The 21086-nt window shown below is 39.3% G+C and overlaps 1 protein-coding gene across 4 annotated transcripts in view; it reads right to left on the reverse strand.

Annotated features, from left to right (window-relative positions):
- The window catches only part of PLA2R1 (phospholipase A2 receptor 1), a 129343-nt gene that overhangs the window by 67853 nt on the left and 40404 nt on the right, over window positions 1–21086 (reverse strand). For all 4 annotated transcript variants that reach the window (XM_009182309.4, XM_009182310.3, XM_003907525.4 and 1 more), the window contains exons 7-11: window positions 19617–19811; window positions 17004–17161; window positions 13508–13606; window positions 10204–10316; window positions 2677–2846 (exon numbers count right to left, since the gene is read on the reverse strand). In XM_009182309.4, the coding sequence (XP_009180573.2) occupies window positions 2677–2846; window positions 10204–10316; window positions 13508–13606; window positions 17004–17161; window positions 19617–19811 (735 nt within the window). The remainder of the gene's footprint in view (window positions 1–2676; window positions 2847–10203; window positions 10317–13507; window positions 13607–17003; window positions 17162–19616; window positions 19812–21086) is intronic.

The following is a 21086-nucleotide window of genomic DNA, read 5'->3' on the forward strand; positions in this document are numbered from 1 at the left end:
TATTTAAGGAAATAAAAGAGAATCTTTAAAATATGAGTAGGAAACAAGTGACTACAAAGAGCCACCAACCAAATTTAAAACAGAAATAGTCTTTCTAGAAATGAAATAAATATAGTTAGCATATGAATACACCTAAACAAATATTCACTGCAAAGATAGCCACAACAAAATCATGGCTAACAGAAATGAAACAGTTCAGAATTTTCAAAACTAGGCAGCAACAGCAAATCATAATCCTTTTAAAGATGAGAGCAAAGATGGTATTGTTGATTTTGTTAAGAATGCATGTTGAATAGCTAGTGTAACATATAAAAACATAGATTTAGATAATACAATTTCCAGATAAGTAAAGGGGAAAGAATGAAATGAGAAAAGAAGAAAAAGATAAATTCAAAAGATGGCAAGAAAGAAGAGAAAACATGACTAAAAAGTGCAGGATAAATGGAAAGGACATAATGAAATGGAAGAAATGAATCCAATTCTATACATAATCACAAAAAATATAAGTAAACCAAACTCTGCAGTTAAGGACAACAAATGTGTGAATAAGATTTTAAAAATTTAGTTATATGCTGTTTATAAGTGATACATTAACTCTAAGAACACAAAAATATTCAAAGTTAGAAAAAATAAAAAAAAGTACTAGGCCAATACTAATTTTTTAAAAGTTACTGTAGCTACATTCATGAACAAATTAACTCTATGGAGAAAATAATTTTGAGAGAACAAGAGGATCACTCAGGATACTATACCGATTTTGACACCACAGGTAGGATATCACGATTCTAAACTTGTATGTTGCTAATAAAACAGCCTAAAAAGTATGTAATATAAAAACTCGACAAAACTACAGGGAGAAGTTTATACATCCACCATCATAGCGGGAGATATTTAACACTCTCAGTAATTGATTGATCATGTGGGCAAAAAATATTCAGGCTATAGATGATCTGAACAGCACATTTAACATAATCAGTTGACAGATATGAAGCATTTCATGTAGCAAAAGCAGAATATGCAACCTTTTCAAGTACATATGGGATATATAAAAAAAAATGATCACATGCAAGGCCATAATACCAACTCTGTATTTGAAAGGACAGGCACCAAACAAACAGTATTTCTTGACCACAGTGCAATTAAATTAGGTATTGACAACAAAAGGAACTAGAAACACCTGTATTTTGGGAAATTAAAAAAATCTTCTAACTAATTTATGGGTTGAAATCATATTCATATTGGAAATTAGAATGTATTCTCAATTGAAAAATTATAAAACTCTACTAAATCTTGTGGGATACAACTCAAGCAGCACTTGGAAGGTAGTAGGAAGTCTCAATAGTCTTATAAGCATTACAGAAATTGAATGTGGTTTTTAAATCTCCTATATAAAATATGAGGCATATTCTAATAAATGTTTACTGTATAAATGTTTACTGTTTTTATTTGTTACACTAGTTATTCAAGCATTATCTCTTCAAATACTGCCTCTTCCCATTCATTCTAACCTTTCCTTTTATCATTCCAGTGACTCAACCTCTCCTCCATGTTTGTTAATATTTTTAAAACATTTTCTACCTCTGTGTCTCTTCCCTCTTCAGGGAGGGAAGAGCCTGGGGCCCCTAAGCCATTTCCTCTAGATACAAACTTGGTAACTCTTTGCTGTTTTCTCTGGCATAGCCCTGATGGAGATCCAGGCAAGCAAGAACTCACTCTGAAATATAGGAGCTGTTGGGTCTAGGCTGTCGACTTCAGCTTAATACAAGAGCCTGAAGCTTGTTCCACAGAGACAGGTTCTAGTGTAGGCTGTGGCGGAAGCCATCAGTTTCTCTGGTACTGACCAACCTGGCACAGTTTCATGCCTTGGGATTCAGAGCTGAACACCTGAGGATGAACTAGTAGAGCTGGAATCCTGGTTAAGGTACCCCAGGCAGTGACTGTGAACTGACTGGATGTACCCATATGTGCCCAGCCACTGTACTTTGAAGTTTAACTGACCATTCTGAACTGAGCAAGCGCTTGAGATTCTTAGGTAGTGGGGTGGGGGGGTTGCAGGTGGGGAGAAAGACTTTAGGAGGGAGAAACTGGACTTGCTGCTAATAAAGGCAGTGGTGGTCTTGAGCAATGAATTTATACCTTTAATATGTCAAATGACTCATATGGATTATAGTTTTAAAATCGACCATCGGGCCAGGCAATTTGGCTCACGTCTATAAACCCAGCACTTTGGGAGGCCAAGGTGGGCGGATTGCTTGAGCCCAAGAGTTCAATACCAGTCTGTCTCTACAGAAAATACAAAAATTAGCTGGGTGTGGTGGCGCATGCCTGTGGTCCCAGCTACTGGGGAGGCTGAGGTGGGAGGATCACTTGAGCCCGGGAGGTCAAGGCTGCAGTGAGCTGAGATTGCACCACTGCAGTTTAGGCTGGGTGACAGAGCGAGACTTTGTCTCAAAACAAACAAACAAATAAATAAGTAAATAAATGAATAAATAAAAACAAAGATCAGCCATATATCACCCCCTGTTAACCTGTGCTGATCCTTGTAGTTGATTTAGGCATTAAGAAAACATTAAGAAAGAATCAAAGGAGGTGGACCAAGGGGTAGAAGGAATTTGGAGTAAAGAAAACAGGAACCAGAGGTGAGGGAGGGTTGGCGATGCAGCTCACTCTACTCACTGGGCTGGTGTGCGTTCCAGTGTGTGTACTGCACCGGCTCGGGTTTCCGCCCTGCTGGCTTCCAAGTGTATTCTCCTGTATCATTTTGGTCTTGAAGAGCTATCCAAAAATAACTGTCCTTCATTTTTACCACACTACTGATCAAACTGGTAATAAAAGCCTGTTCAAACCTTAAAAGAGGAAAAAAGAAGTGATTATATTAAGTTTCTGGGCAATAAAAAAAGTCATTAAAGCATAATGAAGTGCACAGAATGGCCCCAGAGTAAGCGTTTCTCATTAATTCTTCAGAACATGGAGCAGGAAAACACCCAAAGACCCTGAGCATTACTAATAAATGCCGAATGTCAGTGCAATTCCCAGAAATACATGAGTGAGGAGAATCTGACTCTTGCATATGGGGCTTAATTCTTGCACGGAATAAAGTCCAGCTCCAATTTCAAAGCATAGGTGGTAAAGTTCATATGGCCAGCAATGCATTTCTTGGAGTACGATGTGGCCTATTTTGTAATTAGGCCACACACCACACAAACCATGCCACAATATGCATGGGGTAAGGGTGGGCAGGAGGGAGGAGGAAAGATACTATGCTTTTCTGAATGAGCATTTACTAATACAGAGTTCACATGCACCCACCTACCATACTTGCCTGGGGAGAAAGAAACAGAAATTAAAGTAGCAATTTTATGTCTCCCAAATCAGTGTGTTCATAGGCACAGGTAGGTCTCAGCTTATTCAAATGTGTTTAAATCTGCATGTTCACTGAAGAAAAATGTGAAAGCCCAGGAACTAATCTAAAGCTCTACATCCACTAATGTACTTCCCAAACAGCTGAATGAATTACTGTTTAATGATTGGTGGCAGTGCCCCCTTTCCAGTATGAATGCGTCAAAAGCAGAATCTAGAAAACTTGCATACATGCTTCCACATGCACACCTACCAAGAAAATCATGACTATTAAAACTTAACTAGCATTGAACCTTTCAGCTAAGTTGAAACTATCTTGAGAAAGCTATTTTTAGAACATATAAAGTTAGAAGAAACACATTTGAAACAGTGGTGACTTCCGGGCAGACCTGCTGAGTCAGTGGGAAAGCAAAGGCTGAAGCCAAACCTAAGGAGAAAGCAAATTAGACCTTTTTATTCAATTTTGGTGGTTTTTTTCATTACTGTGCATCCTTAACTTGCTAAGGGAAGCAAAAGCAATGGGGTCATTTATGAATAGAGGAGTCTCAAAGGAAATAGGAGATAAAAAGAGAGAAGAATAAAAAGAAGGAAAAATTTTAAGTGCTTTACAGATATTATTAGCAACATTTAGAGATCTTAGGCATTTATGGTACTCATCTTTGCAGGGGAAATGGATTTTCATCATGCTTTAGTAAATATTTTCTGCAGATACTCTATTAATAACCTAAATAGCACACATTCGAAACAGGAAAAGTTCTTTTTTTAATCCAGATCATACTGGCAGAACCTTATATAAATGTGCTTCAAAAGAAATGTATAGAAGACTAAATATTGCCTACATGCTGTTGTAATTTTCCTTACACTTCAGTTGGTTCATGCTCTCAATAATATACGATCTGCTTTTCTCTATCTCCTCCAAGGCAGAGTAAGTAATACGGGGTCAGGGAAGTGCTGGGAGGAGAAGGGCAGGGTTCCTGGTTAGGGCTCCACCCCCGGCCTGTGCCCCCAGACCTAGGTGAAGACAAGCATTTCTGTTTTCGTGCCCAAATGTTGCATTTCCCAAGACCACCCTGGCTCGCCACGCCCCCATCCTCTGCCTATAAAACCCCCCGAGACCCTAGTGGGAAGAGAGACAAGCGGCTGGACATCCAGAGGAACACACCGGTACAAGAGCACACCGACAGGCACCGGCAGAGGCCGGCAGGTCATCGACAGGAAGAGCGATGTGGAGTTTGGCCAGAAGGAAGTTAAGAAAATAACTCCACTTACAATAGTGTCCCCCAAATACATAGGAATAAACTACACAAACGAGAAAGACTTGTACACTGAAAACTGCAAAATGGTGAAAGAAATTAAAGAAGCCACAAGGAAATGGAAATAAATCCCGTGTTCATGGCTTGGAAGACTTAATATTGTTAAGATGCTTATACTACCCAAAATGATCTATATATTCAATGCAATCCCTATCAAAATCCCAATGATATCTTTTTCAAAAATAGAAAAGTTCATCCTAAAATCCATATGGAAATTCAAGGAACCCTGAATAGCCAATATAATTGTGAAAAGAAACCAAGTTAGAGGTCTGACACTTCTTGATTTCCAAACTTACTACAAAGCTACAGTAATCAAGACAGTGTGGGCTGGGCATATTGGCTCATGCCTATAATCTCAGCACTTTGGGAGACTGAGGCAGGCAGCTTGCTTGAGCCCAGGAGCTCAAGACCAGCCTGGGCAACATAGGGAGATCCTGTTGCTACAAAACATAAAAAACATTTGCTGTGAGTGGTGGCGGTAGATGCCTGTAGTCCCAGCTACTAGGGAGGTCAAGGCGGAAGGATGGCTTGAGCCCAGGAGGTCAAGGCTCCAGTGAGCTATGATGGAGCCACTGTACTCCAGCCTGGGTGATAGAGTGAGACCCTGTCTCAAAAACAAAATGAAACAAAAAACCAGTGTGGTACTAGCATAAAGACTAACACATAGGCCAGTGGAATAGACCAGGAATAAACCCTTGCATATATGTCAAATGATTCTCAAGAATGGTGCCAAGACTGCTCAGTGCAGAAAGGACAGTCTTCTCAATAAACTGTGTTGGGAAAACTAGACATCCACTTGCAACACAATGAAGTTAGACCCTTACCTTATACTATGCACAAAAATGAACTCAAAGTAGATTAAAGACCTAAACATAAGAGCTAAAACTATAAAACTCTTAAAAGGAAACATAGGAAAAAGGCTTCATAACATTGTATTTGGCAATGATTTCTTGTATATGATACCAAAAGCACAGGCAACAAAATAAGAAATGAATAAATTGGACTTCATCAAAATTAAAAACTTTGTGCATCAAAGGACACTATCAACAGAATGAAAAGGCAACCCACAAAATGGGAGAAAGTATTTGCAAGTTATACATCAGATAAGGGATTAATATCCAGAATATATTGAAAATTCCTATAACTAAACAATAGAAAAGACAAACATCCCAATTAAAAAATGGGCAAAGCACTTGAATAGACATTTCTCCAAAGAAGATATATAGCTAGCCAATAAGCACGTGAACATGAAAAGATGTTCAACAGCATCAATCACTAGCGAAATGCAGATCAAAACCACAGCGAAATACCACTGCACACCCAGTAGGATGGCTATTATCAAAACAAAACAACCAGAAAATAGTAAGCATTGGCTAGGATGTGGAGAAACTGGAACCCTTATGCACTACCGGTGGGAATGGAAAATGGTGCAGCCATTATGGAAAAGAGTGTGGCGGTTCCTCAAAAAATTTAAAATTAAATTATCATATGATCCAGCAATTTCACTTATAGGCATACACGCCAAAGAATTGAAAGCAGGGACTCAAAGGGTATTTGTGCATTCATGTTCATAGCAGCGTTAGTCACAATAGCCAAATGGTGGGAGCAACCCAAATATCCATTAATGGATGAATAGATAAACAGTATGTGTATATACATACAATGGAATATTAATTAGCCTTAAACAGAAAGGAAATGCTGATACTACAACATGCTAAGTGAAATAAAGCAGATACAGAAAAAACATAATTACACTTACATGAGACACCTAGATAGTTAAACTCACAGAGACAGAAAATAGAATAGTAGTTGCCAGGGTCTGGGAGGAGGGGAGAATAGGCAGCTATTGTTTAACGGGTACAGAGTTTCGGTTTGGGAAGATGAAAAGAGTTCTGGAGATGGATGATGGTGGTGGTGAACAACAATGTGAATGCAGTTAACACCACTGAACTGCACACTTAAAAATGACTAACATGGTGAATTTTATGTTTATGTGTGTGTTATGTATATTTTACCACAATAAAAAATATTAACTGCAAAAGTGTTTTGGGGAGATATGACAGTGGCAGGAAAATGGTAGAGCTGTAAAAATGCTTTAAAATAATGCACATTTAAGCTTAGGAGAGGCACAGTGGCTCACGCCTATAATCCCAGCACTCTGAGAGGCTAAGGCAGGACGATTTCTTGAGCCCAGGAGTTCAAGACCAGCCATGGCAACATGGCAAGAATCTGTCTCTACAAAAAAATTTAAAAAATTAGCCAGGCATGGTGGTACACGCCTGTAGTCCCAACTACTTGGGGGGCTGAGGCATGAGGATTACTTGAGCCCAGGAGGTCAAAGCTGCAGTGAGTCATGAAGGCACCACTACACTCCAGCCTGGGCAACAGAGTGAGACACTGCCTCAAAAATAAATGAAAGTAAAATAAACTTAGGAGAAAATGAGATATTGCAGAATTTCTCACTTTTGGCAAAATTCACAAAATTGAATGCCATTTGGATTATTTTGTACCAATATTCCATGGCTGATTGATTCAAAATTTAGACATACATGGATTTAGCCAATTATGCGTTATAATTTTGGAACTCAACTTCTGCATTCATGCTTTGTCTGGAAGCAAAGTGGCCAGGCCTGAAAAGATTTTGTAACAATCAGCAAGCAAATACAAATTTGTTACTCAACAATAAGGATCTGTTTTTCTTCCCCTCTCTATTCCACAAAGTGTTAAAAGTCTTAGACCAGGAGCAGTTGCCTGATCACAAAAGAAATAAGTAATTTGTAGCAGGTGGTTCTAATTGTGCCCATCAAACCTGTCATTCCATTGTGCAGAAGAGTGGAAAATCAATTAGCAACTACAAGCTTGGGTACTGAAGAGTGACAGGAGTGTCTTAACTCAAACAGGAAATCAGTAATGGAAGAAAATGATTACCATGGCCGTTAGTGGACACTCCTGGATCTGAGAGACTTTCTGTCTACTGCCAAACTTTCTCAGACAAAAGATGCTGTTTGCAAAAATTCCAATGTGTATTGTGAATCAAAAGTAGTACAGTGTGGACCCTTGTTTCTTCCCTGATGGGGTCTGAATGATTAAAAATCAAGAGCACTGGCCCTTCCTTTCTTCAACTCGTGAGTCCTGTGTTGGAGTCGCTGCTTTGAATGTAGACATGTTTAGGGGTAGCATAAGTATCTGTTAACTGACTTGGACAGATGACACATCCCTGTTCATCTGTATTCCCTCAGGGCTTGACTGGTGACCAGGCAGCACGCCAGCACAGGGCAATCTGGACAGGCCTAGGAGGCCAAGACTGGGATAAAAACAGACTTTCTATGCCATAGTTCTGCTTTAGAGCTGGACCAGGCATGAGCGCTGGCTACTGACTACAGTTTACCAGAGAAAACATTTAAAAGTATTCACAACATAGTCTTGTATCCAGTTTTGGGGAAAATGAAACAGATTTTTTTTCTCAGATACTTTCTGTCATTTGTATGAGGTCCCCAAAGGGTTCATAGAATGTGAAGCATTTGTTCTAACAGATTTCTGCCTTAGCTTGGGTCACTTTGGTGCTATGGGTTATCTGTAATGTCACTGTGAGTTTATCCATTTATTGTGCTATTCTACCTTCTTCACTTATTTCTTGTGTCTATGTTCTATCTCTTCAGCTGCTGGGTTTCAGAAAGCACTGGACAATAATAGCATGCCTTTTATTTCTTGTGTGTAGCATGTCAGTGTTTAATATAGGACCTCTCACAAAATGGGTATTCAAAAAATAATTTTCTAATAAACTCTTGGCTATTAATTTTTTGTGTGGTCAGGTAACATATGAAAAATAATTAACACAGTGCCAGGTATGTGGCAGGCACTCAATGAACATTAAACAAACAAACAAAAAGAATAAGACAAAAAAACCAGGTGAAACAATTAGACTTATTTTCTTTGGTAAAAAAACAGAATGAAATTGTCATTAACAAAAGAGCATATAGCTTCATTGGTCAGGCTCCTGTAAAGTCCAATGTTGACTCACTGAGTGGGGGACTTCCAACCCAGGGTGCTCTTGGAACCTTTTGGGTGAGTTAATAAATTGATAAAGTTTTCTTCTGCCTGTTAGCCAAACCTGTCGGGAGAAAGATAAAACTAAAAACAATGCTGAAATACATCAAAGGTAGTGCTATATTTCCATGGGAGGATCTCCTGAAAGTAAAATGTTTCGCCAGGTGATTTAGTCTGCCAAATGCTATCAATCCATTTGAGTGTGTGTGTGTGTGTGTGTGTGTGTATGCATGCCTGTGCATTGTTTGGAACACAAGTGAAAGTAAGAGGGTAAGAGAAGGAAGGACATACTGGCAGCTTTGGATGTTGACTTCCAATGTGGGAGGAGCAGAGACATTATATAGGAATTCCTCTACAAATTAGACTTACATGGGAAGGGTCTCTAGGTAAAACCAGTTGTCCTATTTGCTGGTATTCAGTGAATATTTTTAAAGGCAATGGCCCAGGCAAATATGCAAGTGACTTGCTTTGCAGGTGTAGTTTCTTGTGGCACCACTGGAGTTCTACCCTGCTTCTGTCTTCCCCAGGAGGAATGGGTCTCCCAGGTGTTCCAGCCCCCACTGTCCTCCTGGCATCGATAGTGATATGAGGTCACCTTTGCTCTTGGTACTTTTATCCCCTACAGGTATTATGCATTGGTAGCATGCTGCAGATTGTATGGAGTGTAAAAAGGGCACAGTCTCTGTGCCAGCATCAGGAAGGCATATGTGCACAGAGAAGTCTCAATCTAAATAAAATAGAAGAAGTGATGGTGAGGGATTTGAATATCCGCTACATATTATAGTTTCTTTTCTGCTAAAAACACCCTGATACAACTCACATACATTACATTAAAAAAATACTTGTTAAATAATGTGTTTTGGCTGAGCACGGTGGCTTATACCTGTAATCCCGGCATTTTGGGAGGCTGAGGCACTTGAGGTCAGGAGTTCAGACCAGCCTGGCCAACATGGTGAAACCCTGTCTCTACTAAAAATACAAAAATTAGCAGGGCGTGGTGGCGGGTGCCTGTAATCCCAGCTACTCATGGGGCTGAGGCAGGAGAAATGCTTGAACACAGGAAGTGGAGGTTGCAGTGAGCTGAGATTGCATCACTGCACTCCAGCCTGGGCAACAGAGCAAGATTCTGCCTCAAAAAAATGAAATAAAATAAAAAAAAATAAATAATGTGTTTATTTTCCAGTATAAGCAGTTAGAAGATAAAATCTAAAAATATCTGAATATATTAGAAAAGCTGGATAATTAATAAATCTTTATGGAAAGTAAAGGTCACCTTAAATTTTATTATTGATTACTCAAAAACCAATTCTGGAATAACACAGTATAATTTAAATTCATCTCAATAAATAATTTAAATAATTTTGTACTTTGATGTATAGCACGATTTAGATTTTGACGAGTTATGATTGTAGCTAGATTTTATCATTCCAAGAGCCCTCATGTCAAAGCCGTCTTGTTTCTGTTAAAAAAAAATTTAATTTACCTGTTTGTAATGGTTACAAGTGCAGGAGGACAGTAATAACCACTGGAAGCTTGGTCAAAGCTTCGAAGGACTGTGTCAATTTTGTAACAGAATCCACCATGTCTCTCCCATCCCTTAAAAAGAATCAAAGGGAAATTAAGGACACAATCTGATTTAGTTAAATACCAAGAGATATTTTTGCATACTCTTTTACCACCTACATGACTGTCTTCCCTTACTCCTTTAAAACTCCTTGAATTTTTGTCTTGATATTTTTATATTTCTTCTATCTGGTAACACCATTAACTACAGCCACTTCTACATTTATTTGATTTATTATCTTAAAACCTAAAATTTTTAATTTACTTAAAATGTGAAACCTTAAAAGTAAATGAAAATAAAGGGTACTCATTCGAGATCTCTGAGTCTCTCTCTCTCTCTCTTTCTCTGTCTCTGTCTCTCTCTCTCTTTCTCTCTCTCCCCCCTTTCTCCCCCGCCCCCTTATTTACAGAATTTCATATAAATGGCCCTGACAGGAGGGTAGAAATTAAGTGTTGGCTCTAGGGTCAGGATGCGTGGGTTTGAATTCTGGCTCCACTACTGTGCAACCTTGTTTAATACCTTAGTTTTTTCATCTATACAATGAGGATAATAATAGTATTTATGGGGCTGTTCTGAGAATCAGAGGACAATGCAGATAGAGATTTCAGAATTCAACAGAGGGGAAAGAGAACATGAACAAAGAGAATATATATCTAGATAATATTATAGATTTTTCCAACTTTCATATTGATTATTTCATGTTATCCCACTGAGATTCATTGAGATTAGGGACTTGGATAAAGTCAAACTAGTGGATCAGCTGGGCCTGAAACCCAATTCTGGCATAGTCCAGGATGGTCTTGTTTGGAGCATAATGCTTCCAAATAGAAAATGGTCAATATATGTATTTTTTCTTTTTTTTTTTTGTAAAGATTATTACTAAATTAACTGGCTCACCTTTTAGAGGGGAGGAAAGTAAGCTTTGGCACTCAGACAAAAATGACAAACACGCAGGTCTATGTCTTAACCCTGGGAACAATGAAGGGTGGCTCTATTCTTTGAAATCATGCAGTACAGTCTACGGCCATACCACCCTGAACGTGCCCGATCTCATCAGAAATCATACAGGATGAAAGACATACATTCATTAGTCCTCTATATTTAAACTGAGCTATTTTAGTTCTTTTTTTTCCAATATTATGATCACATGATTTTTATCTATTTTAATTTATTCACCAGTTTTAACACACTCTTCATTTTATGCTACGCCAATACTTGCCAGCTTTTGATCAGTCATAACGTGATTTCTCATAAATTTCTTGGAAAAGATTTTGGTCTTGCGGTAAATTAAAGAAAACCTTAATTTAGAAATCAGCTATGTTAGTTCAAACATATCATTAACTGAGGTGGGAAGCACAGGAGCTCCCACATCCAGCCCTCTACGATCTGCTCTGAACTCACTCTCTTTCACCTCTATTCTCAGTCTTCTCTCTGTGAGTACCTGACAGCTCCATACAGCTCCTTCAGGCATCCCTCCAGGATAGGAGCAGGGATGTTAGACTGCTCCTGCACTTGGAAGGACAGGGAGAGGGAGGCTGGCAATCTGACCTTTCTGATAATGTATTTCTTCTTCGTTAGAAGTTTTTAGATCATAGGCTGCTTAGCAAACAAAAAAAATCCAGTAACTGAACAGGCTCAAGAAAAGGGAGGGAAAAATAGATCTGGCATAGAATAATCAGAAAAACAGACTTGTTACTTCAAGGCTTTGTCCACACAATGAATGCGGGAAGGATAACTGAGTATATCAGTTAACCCTTTGTACACTAGGTGCTATTTCATTTTTAAATGAAAGGATGGTGGTGACAAGACTGAAGGAATTGTTCATATTGTCCAATTCCAAAAAAGTGACTCAGAAGGAAAAACAAATCACTTTTTTTTGCTTTGAAATTATCAAGATTGATTTTACAAATGGATTTTTCAAGTGCAGACTGTTTAGAAATTGCATTGAAGCAACGTTCTAAGAAAGAGAAAACTTTCAAAACCATATTCATAGACTGATGCATAATAAAATTAATGGAAATTTCCTCACAAAGCTAGAGAACTGGCTATGAACTCAGAAACTTTAAGTACTGCTAATGCTGGCTGGAAAAGGGAAGCCATGAACAAAAGTTTGAATAGAACATCAGTTCTGTTTCTGCAGTGTAAAAAGTTAATTGTCCTTTCAACAAAAATGAAACACGTTGAGTTTCCCGGGAAGCCACAGTAAGACAAATACCCCCACCCTCGCCCCTGCCCTGTCTTCAATATTTCAGATCAGGTAGAGATTAATCAGATATCAGCTATAATTCAGAAATTGTAATCATTAGATAAAATGGTGACATGTCAGCTATGGCACATCTATTTTCCAGCTAGAGTATGAAGAGTAGTTCACGTGTTTACACATTGATTAACGAATAAAATGAAGATTCTAAGGGGAATGGGTCATTGTTCAATTGCAACACAAAATTGGATTAGAAGAGAAAATAATTAAAGCATAGTTGCATAAAAACCAGGTCTGGAAAACTGTTGAGACTGATACAGCAGAGTTCACTCTGACTCAGAGGAACACAATTGTTTTCTGACATCTCACTTGAAAACTAGGAAAACCATAGGTCAGGCACAGTGGCTCAAGTCTGTAATCCCAGTACTTTGGGAGGCCGAGGAGGTAGTTCACTTGAGGTCAGGAGTTCGAGACCAGTCTGGCCAGCATGGCAAAATCCTGTCTCTACTAAAAATACAAAAATTAGCCAGGCGTAGTGGCGCATACTTGTAGTCCCAGCTACTCGGGAGACCGAGGCACGAGAATTGCTTGAGCCTAGGAGATGGAAGTTCAGTGAGCCAAGATCGCGCCACTGCACTCCAGCCTGGGTGACAGAGCAAGACTCCATCTCAAAAAAAAAAAAAAAAGAAAGGAAAAAAGAAAGAAAGAAAACTAGGAAAATCAAGTGTGAGACAGGGCATCACACAGACAGGATAGTCACTGTACAGATGCTGTATCAGGACCATTTACATTTTTAATCTCAAAAGAAAAGCAATCCCGTGTAGAAGATAGCAAGACAATGTTTCTCAGGACGAAAAAAAAAGAGGAAAGGAAAGAAGGGGGGTTGGGAAAGAGAGAGAGGAAGAGAGGAGAGAGAGAGCAAGAGAGAGAGAGGAGAAAGAGAAATTCACTTCAAATTGATGGTGGAATTGATATCTAGCTATGAAGTTCCTGTACCTAAATTGCAATGTTAACAGCACTTACCTCTTGACATCCTGATTCAGCATCAGAGAGGACATGGCCTGCTTTTTTACAAATGTAAAAAAGTGTTTCTTCACAATTTTTGACTTTCCAGTGTCCCTCCTACGGAGAAAAATGTTACAAGAGAATGAACACACTCTGTGCTGATGCTGGTGGGCCATAGCAATTCTTACAAATAAAAATATGATGAATAATGTGCTCCCGCATGGGATAATGTTTCAGGCAGCACCCCACTTTGTCATGGAAAGGGTTCACACTTTCTCTAGGGATGGGAGGCCCCTCTCTCCAGCACAAGTTCCAAGGTGTTCAATCTATCACTGGGTGGGCGGGAGAGAGGAAGCAACTATCAACAACTGGTGCTTCTTGATAGCTGCCATGTGTTGGCTTAATGCAGGGCGATTTTCATCTATTATCTCAATGCTCCAGTGAGGTAGGGATTATTATTCCCATTTTAAAGGTTAGAGTTAGCATTTTACATGGTCCTAGAGTCAGTAAACATTGGAGCTAGGATTAATACAAAGGTCAGCCTGGCTTTCCATTAAGCTGTTCTCAATTTTTCTGTGAAAAGATGGGATAGAGCCACGGTTCTCAATCTTGAGTGTGCTCCAGAAGCACCTGGAGGGCTAACTGAAACCTAGCTGACTGGGCTGCAAGACCAGTGTCTCACTCAGTAGGTCTGGTGGGACTTCAGAATTGGCATTCCTAACAAGCTTTCAGGTGGTGTTAATGCTGTTGGTCTGGGGGTCACACTGTGAGAACCACTGGGATGAAGCCATCCTCCTGACCAAGTGAGAGTGCTGATACCTCTCTTCAACCAATTCTAAGTGTTACATTAAATGCTTTGCTGCTTTCATGTCTCTACCTGATGCTGAGGAAATTCCTAGAAGCTACCATGAAGCACCCTAGGTAATACTGGCATAGATGAAATTCACGTTCACCCTTCAATGATCCCTCCATCAGGAATTCGAATAGCACCACCCCATCTCCTCTTTATATGCTAGGCAGATACTTTCATGTTTTTCTGTAATCCTATTGAAGGCTACTCTCAGATCTTTCATTAATAACGATATAATAATTGCTAACAGATTAAAATTTTATCTTCCTGTAGGATTTTTTTTAATAACACAAATCAGAACCTTAGGCTAAAGTTACACAATTCAAATTCCAGGTGGTATTTCACACATCTAGAATTTTAGGGGAATGTGGAGCCCTTCCATGACCCTTAGAAAAATACAACATCCAGGGCTGACACCTTCATTTGTAAGAGGAGCCCTGCATCGCTCCCCCGGGAGTCTTCCAGCAAACCATCCAGTTACAGGATAGTGTCAGGCATTCTGTAGTTAAGAACTGTTAGATGAATGGAAGAACAAATGAATTGTTTCCTAGGCTCTCATATTCAAATTTGTGTCAACTGTGATTTGTTAACTTGTTAATTATAGTAATTATATTCATACTGAGTTCTACTCCAGGAAATAAATGTTATTTTTTATACATCTACTATTCAAGGAGCTTCTGAATTGCCAGAAAAGGGGCCACAAAATATTACACTTATGGCAGCATTGTCCTGACATGTCCAATACTATTAATACCTATCCTCAATCTCTTAAAAAATAATCTCTGTCCAAATATTGGTTCCTGTTCTGTAAACTTGCAGAGCAACATACCCATGCCTGTCAATAAGAAATGATCACCTAAATTATATCAAAACTAATGAACCAATAAATCAGCAGATACTGTGGAATAAACTGTGGTGGGCCAGGCGCGGTGGCCCATGCCAGTAATCTCAACACTTTGGGAGGCCAAGGGTAGAGTCCAGGAGTTTGAGACCAGCATGGGCAACATGAAACCCCACCTCTACTAAAAATACAAAAATTAGCTAGGCGTGGTAGTGCAGGCCTGTAATCCCAGCTACTCGGGAGGCTGAGGCATGAGAATCACTTGAATCCAGGAAGTGGAGGTTGCAGTGAGCTAAGATCGCACTACTGCACTCCAGCCTGGGTGACAGAGTGAGATTCTGTCTCAAAAACAAACAAACAAACAAACAAACAAACAAAACATTGTGGTGGATTTCAGCAGAGCTAGACCCAAGACAAACATTGAGAGGTATTGTTTCTCCTTCTTCATATGGGGCTGAGAGACACAGCCTTAGCATGTATAACTGTTACTGCACTGTACAATTGTAATTGTCTGTGCTAGCATTAAAAGATGAAACCATGAAACATGTCACAAAAGTTAAGTGCTCAGAAATGCTTCCTGTTTGGCTGGCATAATTACTTTGTCAAGCCATGTCAGGAACATTTAATAAACTGCCTCTTGGGGGAACTTGACAGAGTATCCCGGTGGTTAGAAGAATAAGGACATCTACCAAGTCCCAACAACCTCCTAAAACTCAGCCACTGTATTCAGCAGCTATCTTGATCAAAGAGATTAAGTCTGTTTTAGGCATAATAAACTATTCAAATGGCTTGGGATTAAACTAATTCTGTATAATCAGATGTTTTAGATAAATGAGAGACTAGAACATAGGGATGAATGTAGTGTTCAGACTACTGGGACCACTCCATCCACGTGAGGAAAAGAGCAAGACTTGCCACTGATCCATAATTTTCAAAGAGGTTACACATACTGTTTAAATCCTTTTATGTGAATAAGATAAAGGAGCTTAAAAACCATCACTCTCCAGAGTAATCTTCCATCCCTCAGTTCTTCCCCTCATCTTCATCATGGCAGTCAATGGCACCACCATCCACCAAAACCGTGGTTGCTCAAGCCAGAAGCTGACCTCTCTCCCACCCCAACATCTAACTTAGCAACACCTCCTGTTCTCCAAAGCACACTTGGATCTGTCCACTTCTCTTCACAGTCACTACCCTAATTCAACTCTGGTGTAGCCTCCAAACTGGCTTTTCTGCTTCCATTTTATCCCTCTCCTAACCATTTTCTGTGTAGCAGCCACAGTTAATTTTAAAATGTAAATCAGATCATGCCATTTGTTTCCTTGAAGCACTTTATTGATTACTATACCACAGTCTAGAAACCTGGCATTTTAGAATTCCTACTGCCCGTCTCTTACGACCTCCTCACCACTGGTCTCCTTTTTGATAATTCAACATAGCAAGTCTTGGTCTGTCTTTGGGCCTTTGCACTTGCTACCCTCTGCATGTTCTGCTTAGAATATTCTTCCCCCTTCTCTCTGAGAGTTTTTTTTTTTTTTTAGTCCAAGCTTAAATGTCAACTTTTCAGAAATGCTTTCTGTGACTATCTTATCCTTCCCCAACCCAAGCTTTTCACTATCATGTCACATATTTCCTTGGAGCAATCATTACAACTATAATTACCATGTTTTTTCTGTGTGTACTTGTTTACTCTCTAACATGGAAGGCCCATGAGGAGCAGGGACTGTGCCTGTCTTGGTCTCTGCCATAGCCCAAGGCTCCAGTATAGGTGGCCTTCAGTACAAGACCAGTAAAATGAGCACTGAACAAATGAATCAACTTACAGACTGCTCTGCTGAGACACACAGCTGGCTTTTATTTGGAAAAATTTGCGGCTCAAGTGTGTGCCAATTAGTAAAGATGACTGAAGAGTCACTAGACCATTCAAAGGAAACTGGAATTTTATTGCTGCTCAAACCAATCCATGTTTCTGATGCATTTTCTGTAAGAGATAAATGTAAATTACTTACGGGATCCTATTATTTGCAAAGGAGATAACACCCTGGAGTTACTACCAAAATATACCACTTCACATGTGATTTCTTCTTTATTTCTTTGCATAATGAAATCTGTTTAAGTCTTGGCATAAAATGTCTGTTTAAACATTTTCCCCTCTCTGCTATGGTTTGAATGTTTGTCCCCTCCAAAATTCAGGTTGCAACTTAATCCCCAACGTGGCAATATTGAGGGGGAGCCTCTAAGGGTCGAGTGGGTCATGAAGGCTCTGCCCTGATGAATGGATTAATGGGTTAATGGATTAACTAGTTCTCATGGGAATAGTACTGGTGGCTTTATAAGAAGAGGAAGAGAGACCTGAGATAGCACACTCAGCCCCCTCTCCATGTGATGCCCTGTGCCACCATGGGACTCTGCAGAGAATCCCCACCAGCAAGGAGACCCTCTCCAGATATGGCCCTTTGACCTTGAACTTCCCAGCCTCCATAACTGTAGGAAATAAAGTTCTTTTCTTTATAAATTACTCAGTTTCTTGGTATTCTATAATAATCAATAGAAAATGGACTAAGACACCCCCATAATATCCAGATCTACTTGATATAGGCCTTATAAGTGAGGCAGAGTGTGAGCCAAAGCCAATGCAACAACAAAGCTTAAGCAAGTTGGATTCCTGGGGCTCTGATTTCTGTTAGAACCGTGTATGTACGTTAAGTAGATCTGAAAAGTCTGGTTTTGCTCCTGCCTAGAGAAAGGAAAAATAGGAAGACCCATCAGACTATGAAAAGGGCATGAAACAGACTTTTAATGATAGTCTAGCTTAAAGATAAGTTTGTTTTTTTTTTCCCCCAACAGATGTTGGTGAGGATGCAAAAAAAGGAACACTTATACATTATTGGTGGGAATGTAAATTAGTACAACCTTTATGGAAAACAGTATGGGGATTACTCAGAGAACTAAAAATAGAACTACCATTCAATCCAGCAATCCCACTACTGGATATATACCCAAAGGGAAAAAAATCATATCAAAAAGACACCTGTACTCGTATGTTTATCACAGCATTATTCACAATAGCAAAGATGGAATCATGTAAGTATCCATCAGAGGAGGGCTGGATAAACAAAATATGGTTATATATATATACACACACACACATATATATACACACACATATATACACATATATATATGCATATATATATACACACACATCACGGAATACTACTCAGCCATAGAAAAGAATGAAATCATGTCTTTTGCACACAGGTAGCACTTGAGGTGATTCTGCTAAGTGAAATAACTCAGAACATCAAATACTGCATGTCCTCACTTATAAGTGGGAGCTAAACAATGGGGACACATGGAGATACAGAGCAGGATAATAAACAATGGAGACTCCAAAAGGTGGTAGGGGTGAGGCTGAGGGTTGAAAAATCACCTGTTGGGTACAATGTTCACTATCTGGGTAATGGGACCGCTAAGAGGCCAGACTTCACCACTGCAATATATGCATGTAAGAAATACTCACCTGTACCTCTTAAACCTATTTTTTAAAGTATGTTTTTTCCTTTTTCTTTTTTCTGCTATGAGAAAAAAGGAGCAGAACCTCTTAAAGGAATTGAAGTGGAGTTGCTGGAAAAGGAATTAAAACTTGACAGCCTAGGTAGGAAAGGACCCTATGTGGCTGAAAGAGATGTGTAAGTGCCCTTGTTGAGATAAGCAGCCCACAGGGTTCTTTAATCCCAAATGCAAAGGATTAGGAAAAATAACAGAGAAGGATGCATGTTTTCACTCCATACTAAAACCTAACAATTGAAAATGTCATCAAAGTAGATCCTGGAAATTTTTTTGTATTTTTAAAAACTGAAAAATGAAATAAATAATTTCAGTATTTTTCAGCAGAAGTCTGTGTCAAATACATGACACATTGAAGAGCAAGCCAACTCTGATGGACTCAGGCTGGGTGGAAGCCAGGAGCCTAAAACTCCTATACATGGGGAACAGTGTGAACATCACCTCACCAAATAAATTACCCATGTTCACCGGCTAAAATTGTTTAAATCCAATTATTTGCCTAAGGGGTTCCCTTTATTATGTGGATTACGTGATAACAACACACTACTGCTATCTAGTGGCCATAAAGCTAAATTACAGGTTTAGGTTTTTCACTAGAAGTTTTAGGAAATGAACTTTCTTACTTTACAAAAAAGTTAAAAATCATCTAATAAATGTGGCATATATGAAGATGTTACGAAGTTTCTGAACATGTATTTTGTAAAAATCCAATAAATTTGAACTCCTGAATAACATTTAGAAACTTTAAATATATGTGTCATGAATAACCACTTTTAAATAACTTAAATTTCTTTTCAACTCTACTAATAAAAGTAGTTACTACATTATATTTTATACCTCTTAAACCAAAGGCAGCTGGGACTTACCATCTCCAAGGAAGGTTACAAGAAACTCCACCTCTGCTAATGAGGTTATATCTATTAATGCACTGTTATCAGCCTGACAGGAACGCAAAGCCTTATGCCAGGTCTTTTCTTCTTTCTGAAGTTTGTAGCAATTACGATTGTAGGGATTCCAGCCAGGCTCACAGTGGGTAGCATAATATTTCCACGCATCTTTTTCTTTTTAAACCAACAAAAAACAGTGTCATTTTCCACAATTATTTTAACATTACTTATTACAGTTTATGTAAATTGCCATTTATATGATTACTTTAAAAATGTGAAAAACAGAAATATACAAAATGACATATATCATGGAATTCTAGATCTTCAGAGTTGAGAAGGGTCTAATCTATGATCTAGATCTAGATCTAGGGTAAAATGAACCTCAGTATTTCATTTTCCAGATGAGCTAGTGAAGGTACAAAGAAGTAAGGAGAGGAGGGATGGCAGCAAAATGGCCGATAGAGACACCTGTGTCAGAAGCCTTTGAACAACAGCAATTCCATCTTGTTTAGGGGCTGAGTAAAATAAGGCTGAGATCTACTGAGCTGCATTTCCAGAAGGTCAGGTATTCTACAAGATGAGACAGAAAGTCAACACAAAATACAGGTCACGAAGACCTTGCTGATAAAACAAGTTGCAGTAAAGAAGCTGGCCAAAACTCATCAAAACCAAGATGGTAAGGAAAGTGAGCTCTGGTGATCCTCGCTGCTCATTATATGCTGATTATAATGTATTAGCATGCTAAAAGACACTCCCACCAATGCCATGACAGTTTACAAGCCATGGCAACATCAGGAAGTTACCCTATATGTTCTAAAAGGGGGAGGAACCCTCATTTCCGGAAATGGTATACCCCTTTCCCAGAAAACTCATGAATAATCTACCCCTTGTTTAGCATATAATCGAGAAAGAACTGTAAGTGTAATCAGCTGAGCAGCCCAAGCCGCTGCTCGGCCTCTGGAGTAGCCAATCTTTATTCCTTTACTTTCTTGATAAACTTGCTTTCCTTTTATGGATTCGCCTCCAATTCTTTCTTGGGGTCTGGATTGGGACCCTTTCTGGTAATACCTGGCACTATAGGAACAGCCAAAGCAACGAATAAATGATTACATTTTCACAAAGACAGCTGAAGGAGAGTGCTGGAGCACATCAAGGGAGTAGCAGAAACAACATGGGGCACAGAAACCCTTGCCACCCCCACCCCCACAATCTCCCCCAGTCCCCGTTGGAAGCAGCTTAGAGCCAGGAGAGACTTCTCCCTGTAAGGAAAGGATGAGCAAGAGGACCCCAGCAGCCTCCAACACCACCAGCGTCACCTACAGTCCTTGCTACTGGGGACCCCTGCAGCCTTCACAGGCACTAAGCCCAGTTGAGGGGGCTGCCTGGAGTCTACAGGACTATGCTTGCCCCAGAGAAAGTTCTGACGCTGTACCCTGTCTCTCTGTGGCC

This window comes from Papio anubis, chromosome 10, assembly GCF_008728515.1.
Source record: "Papio anubis isolate 15944 chromosome 10, Panubis1.0, whole genome shotgun sequence".
Taxonomy (NCBI): Eukaryota; Metazoa; Chordata; class Mammalia; order Primates; family Cercopithecidae; genus Papio; species Papio anubis.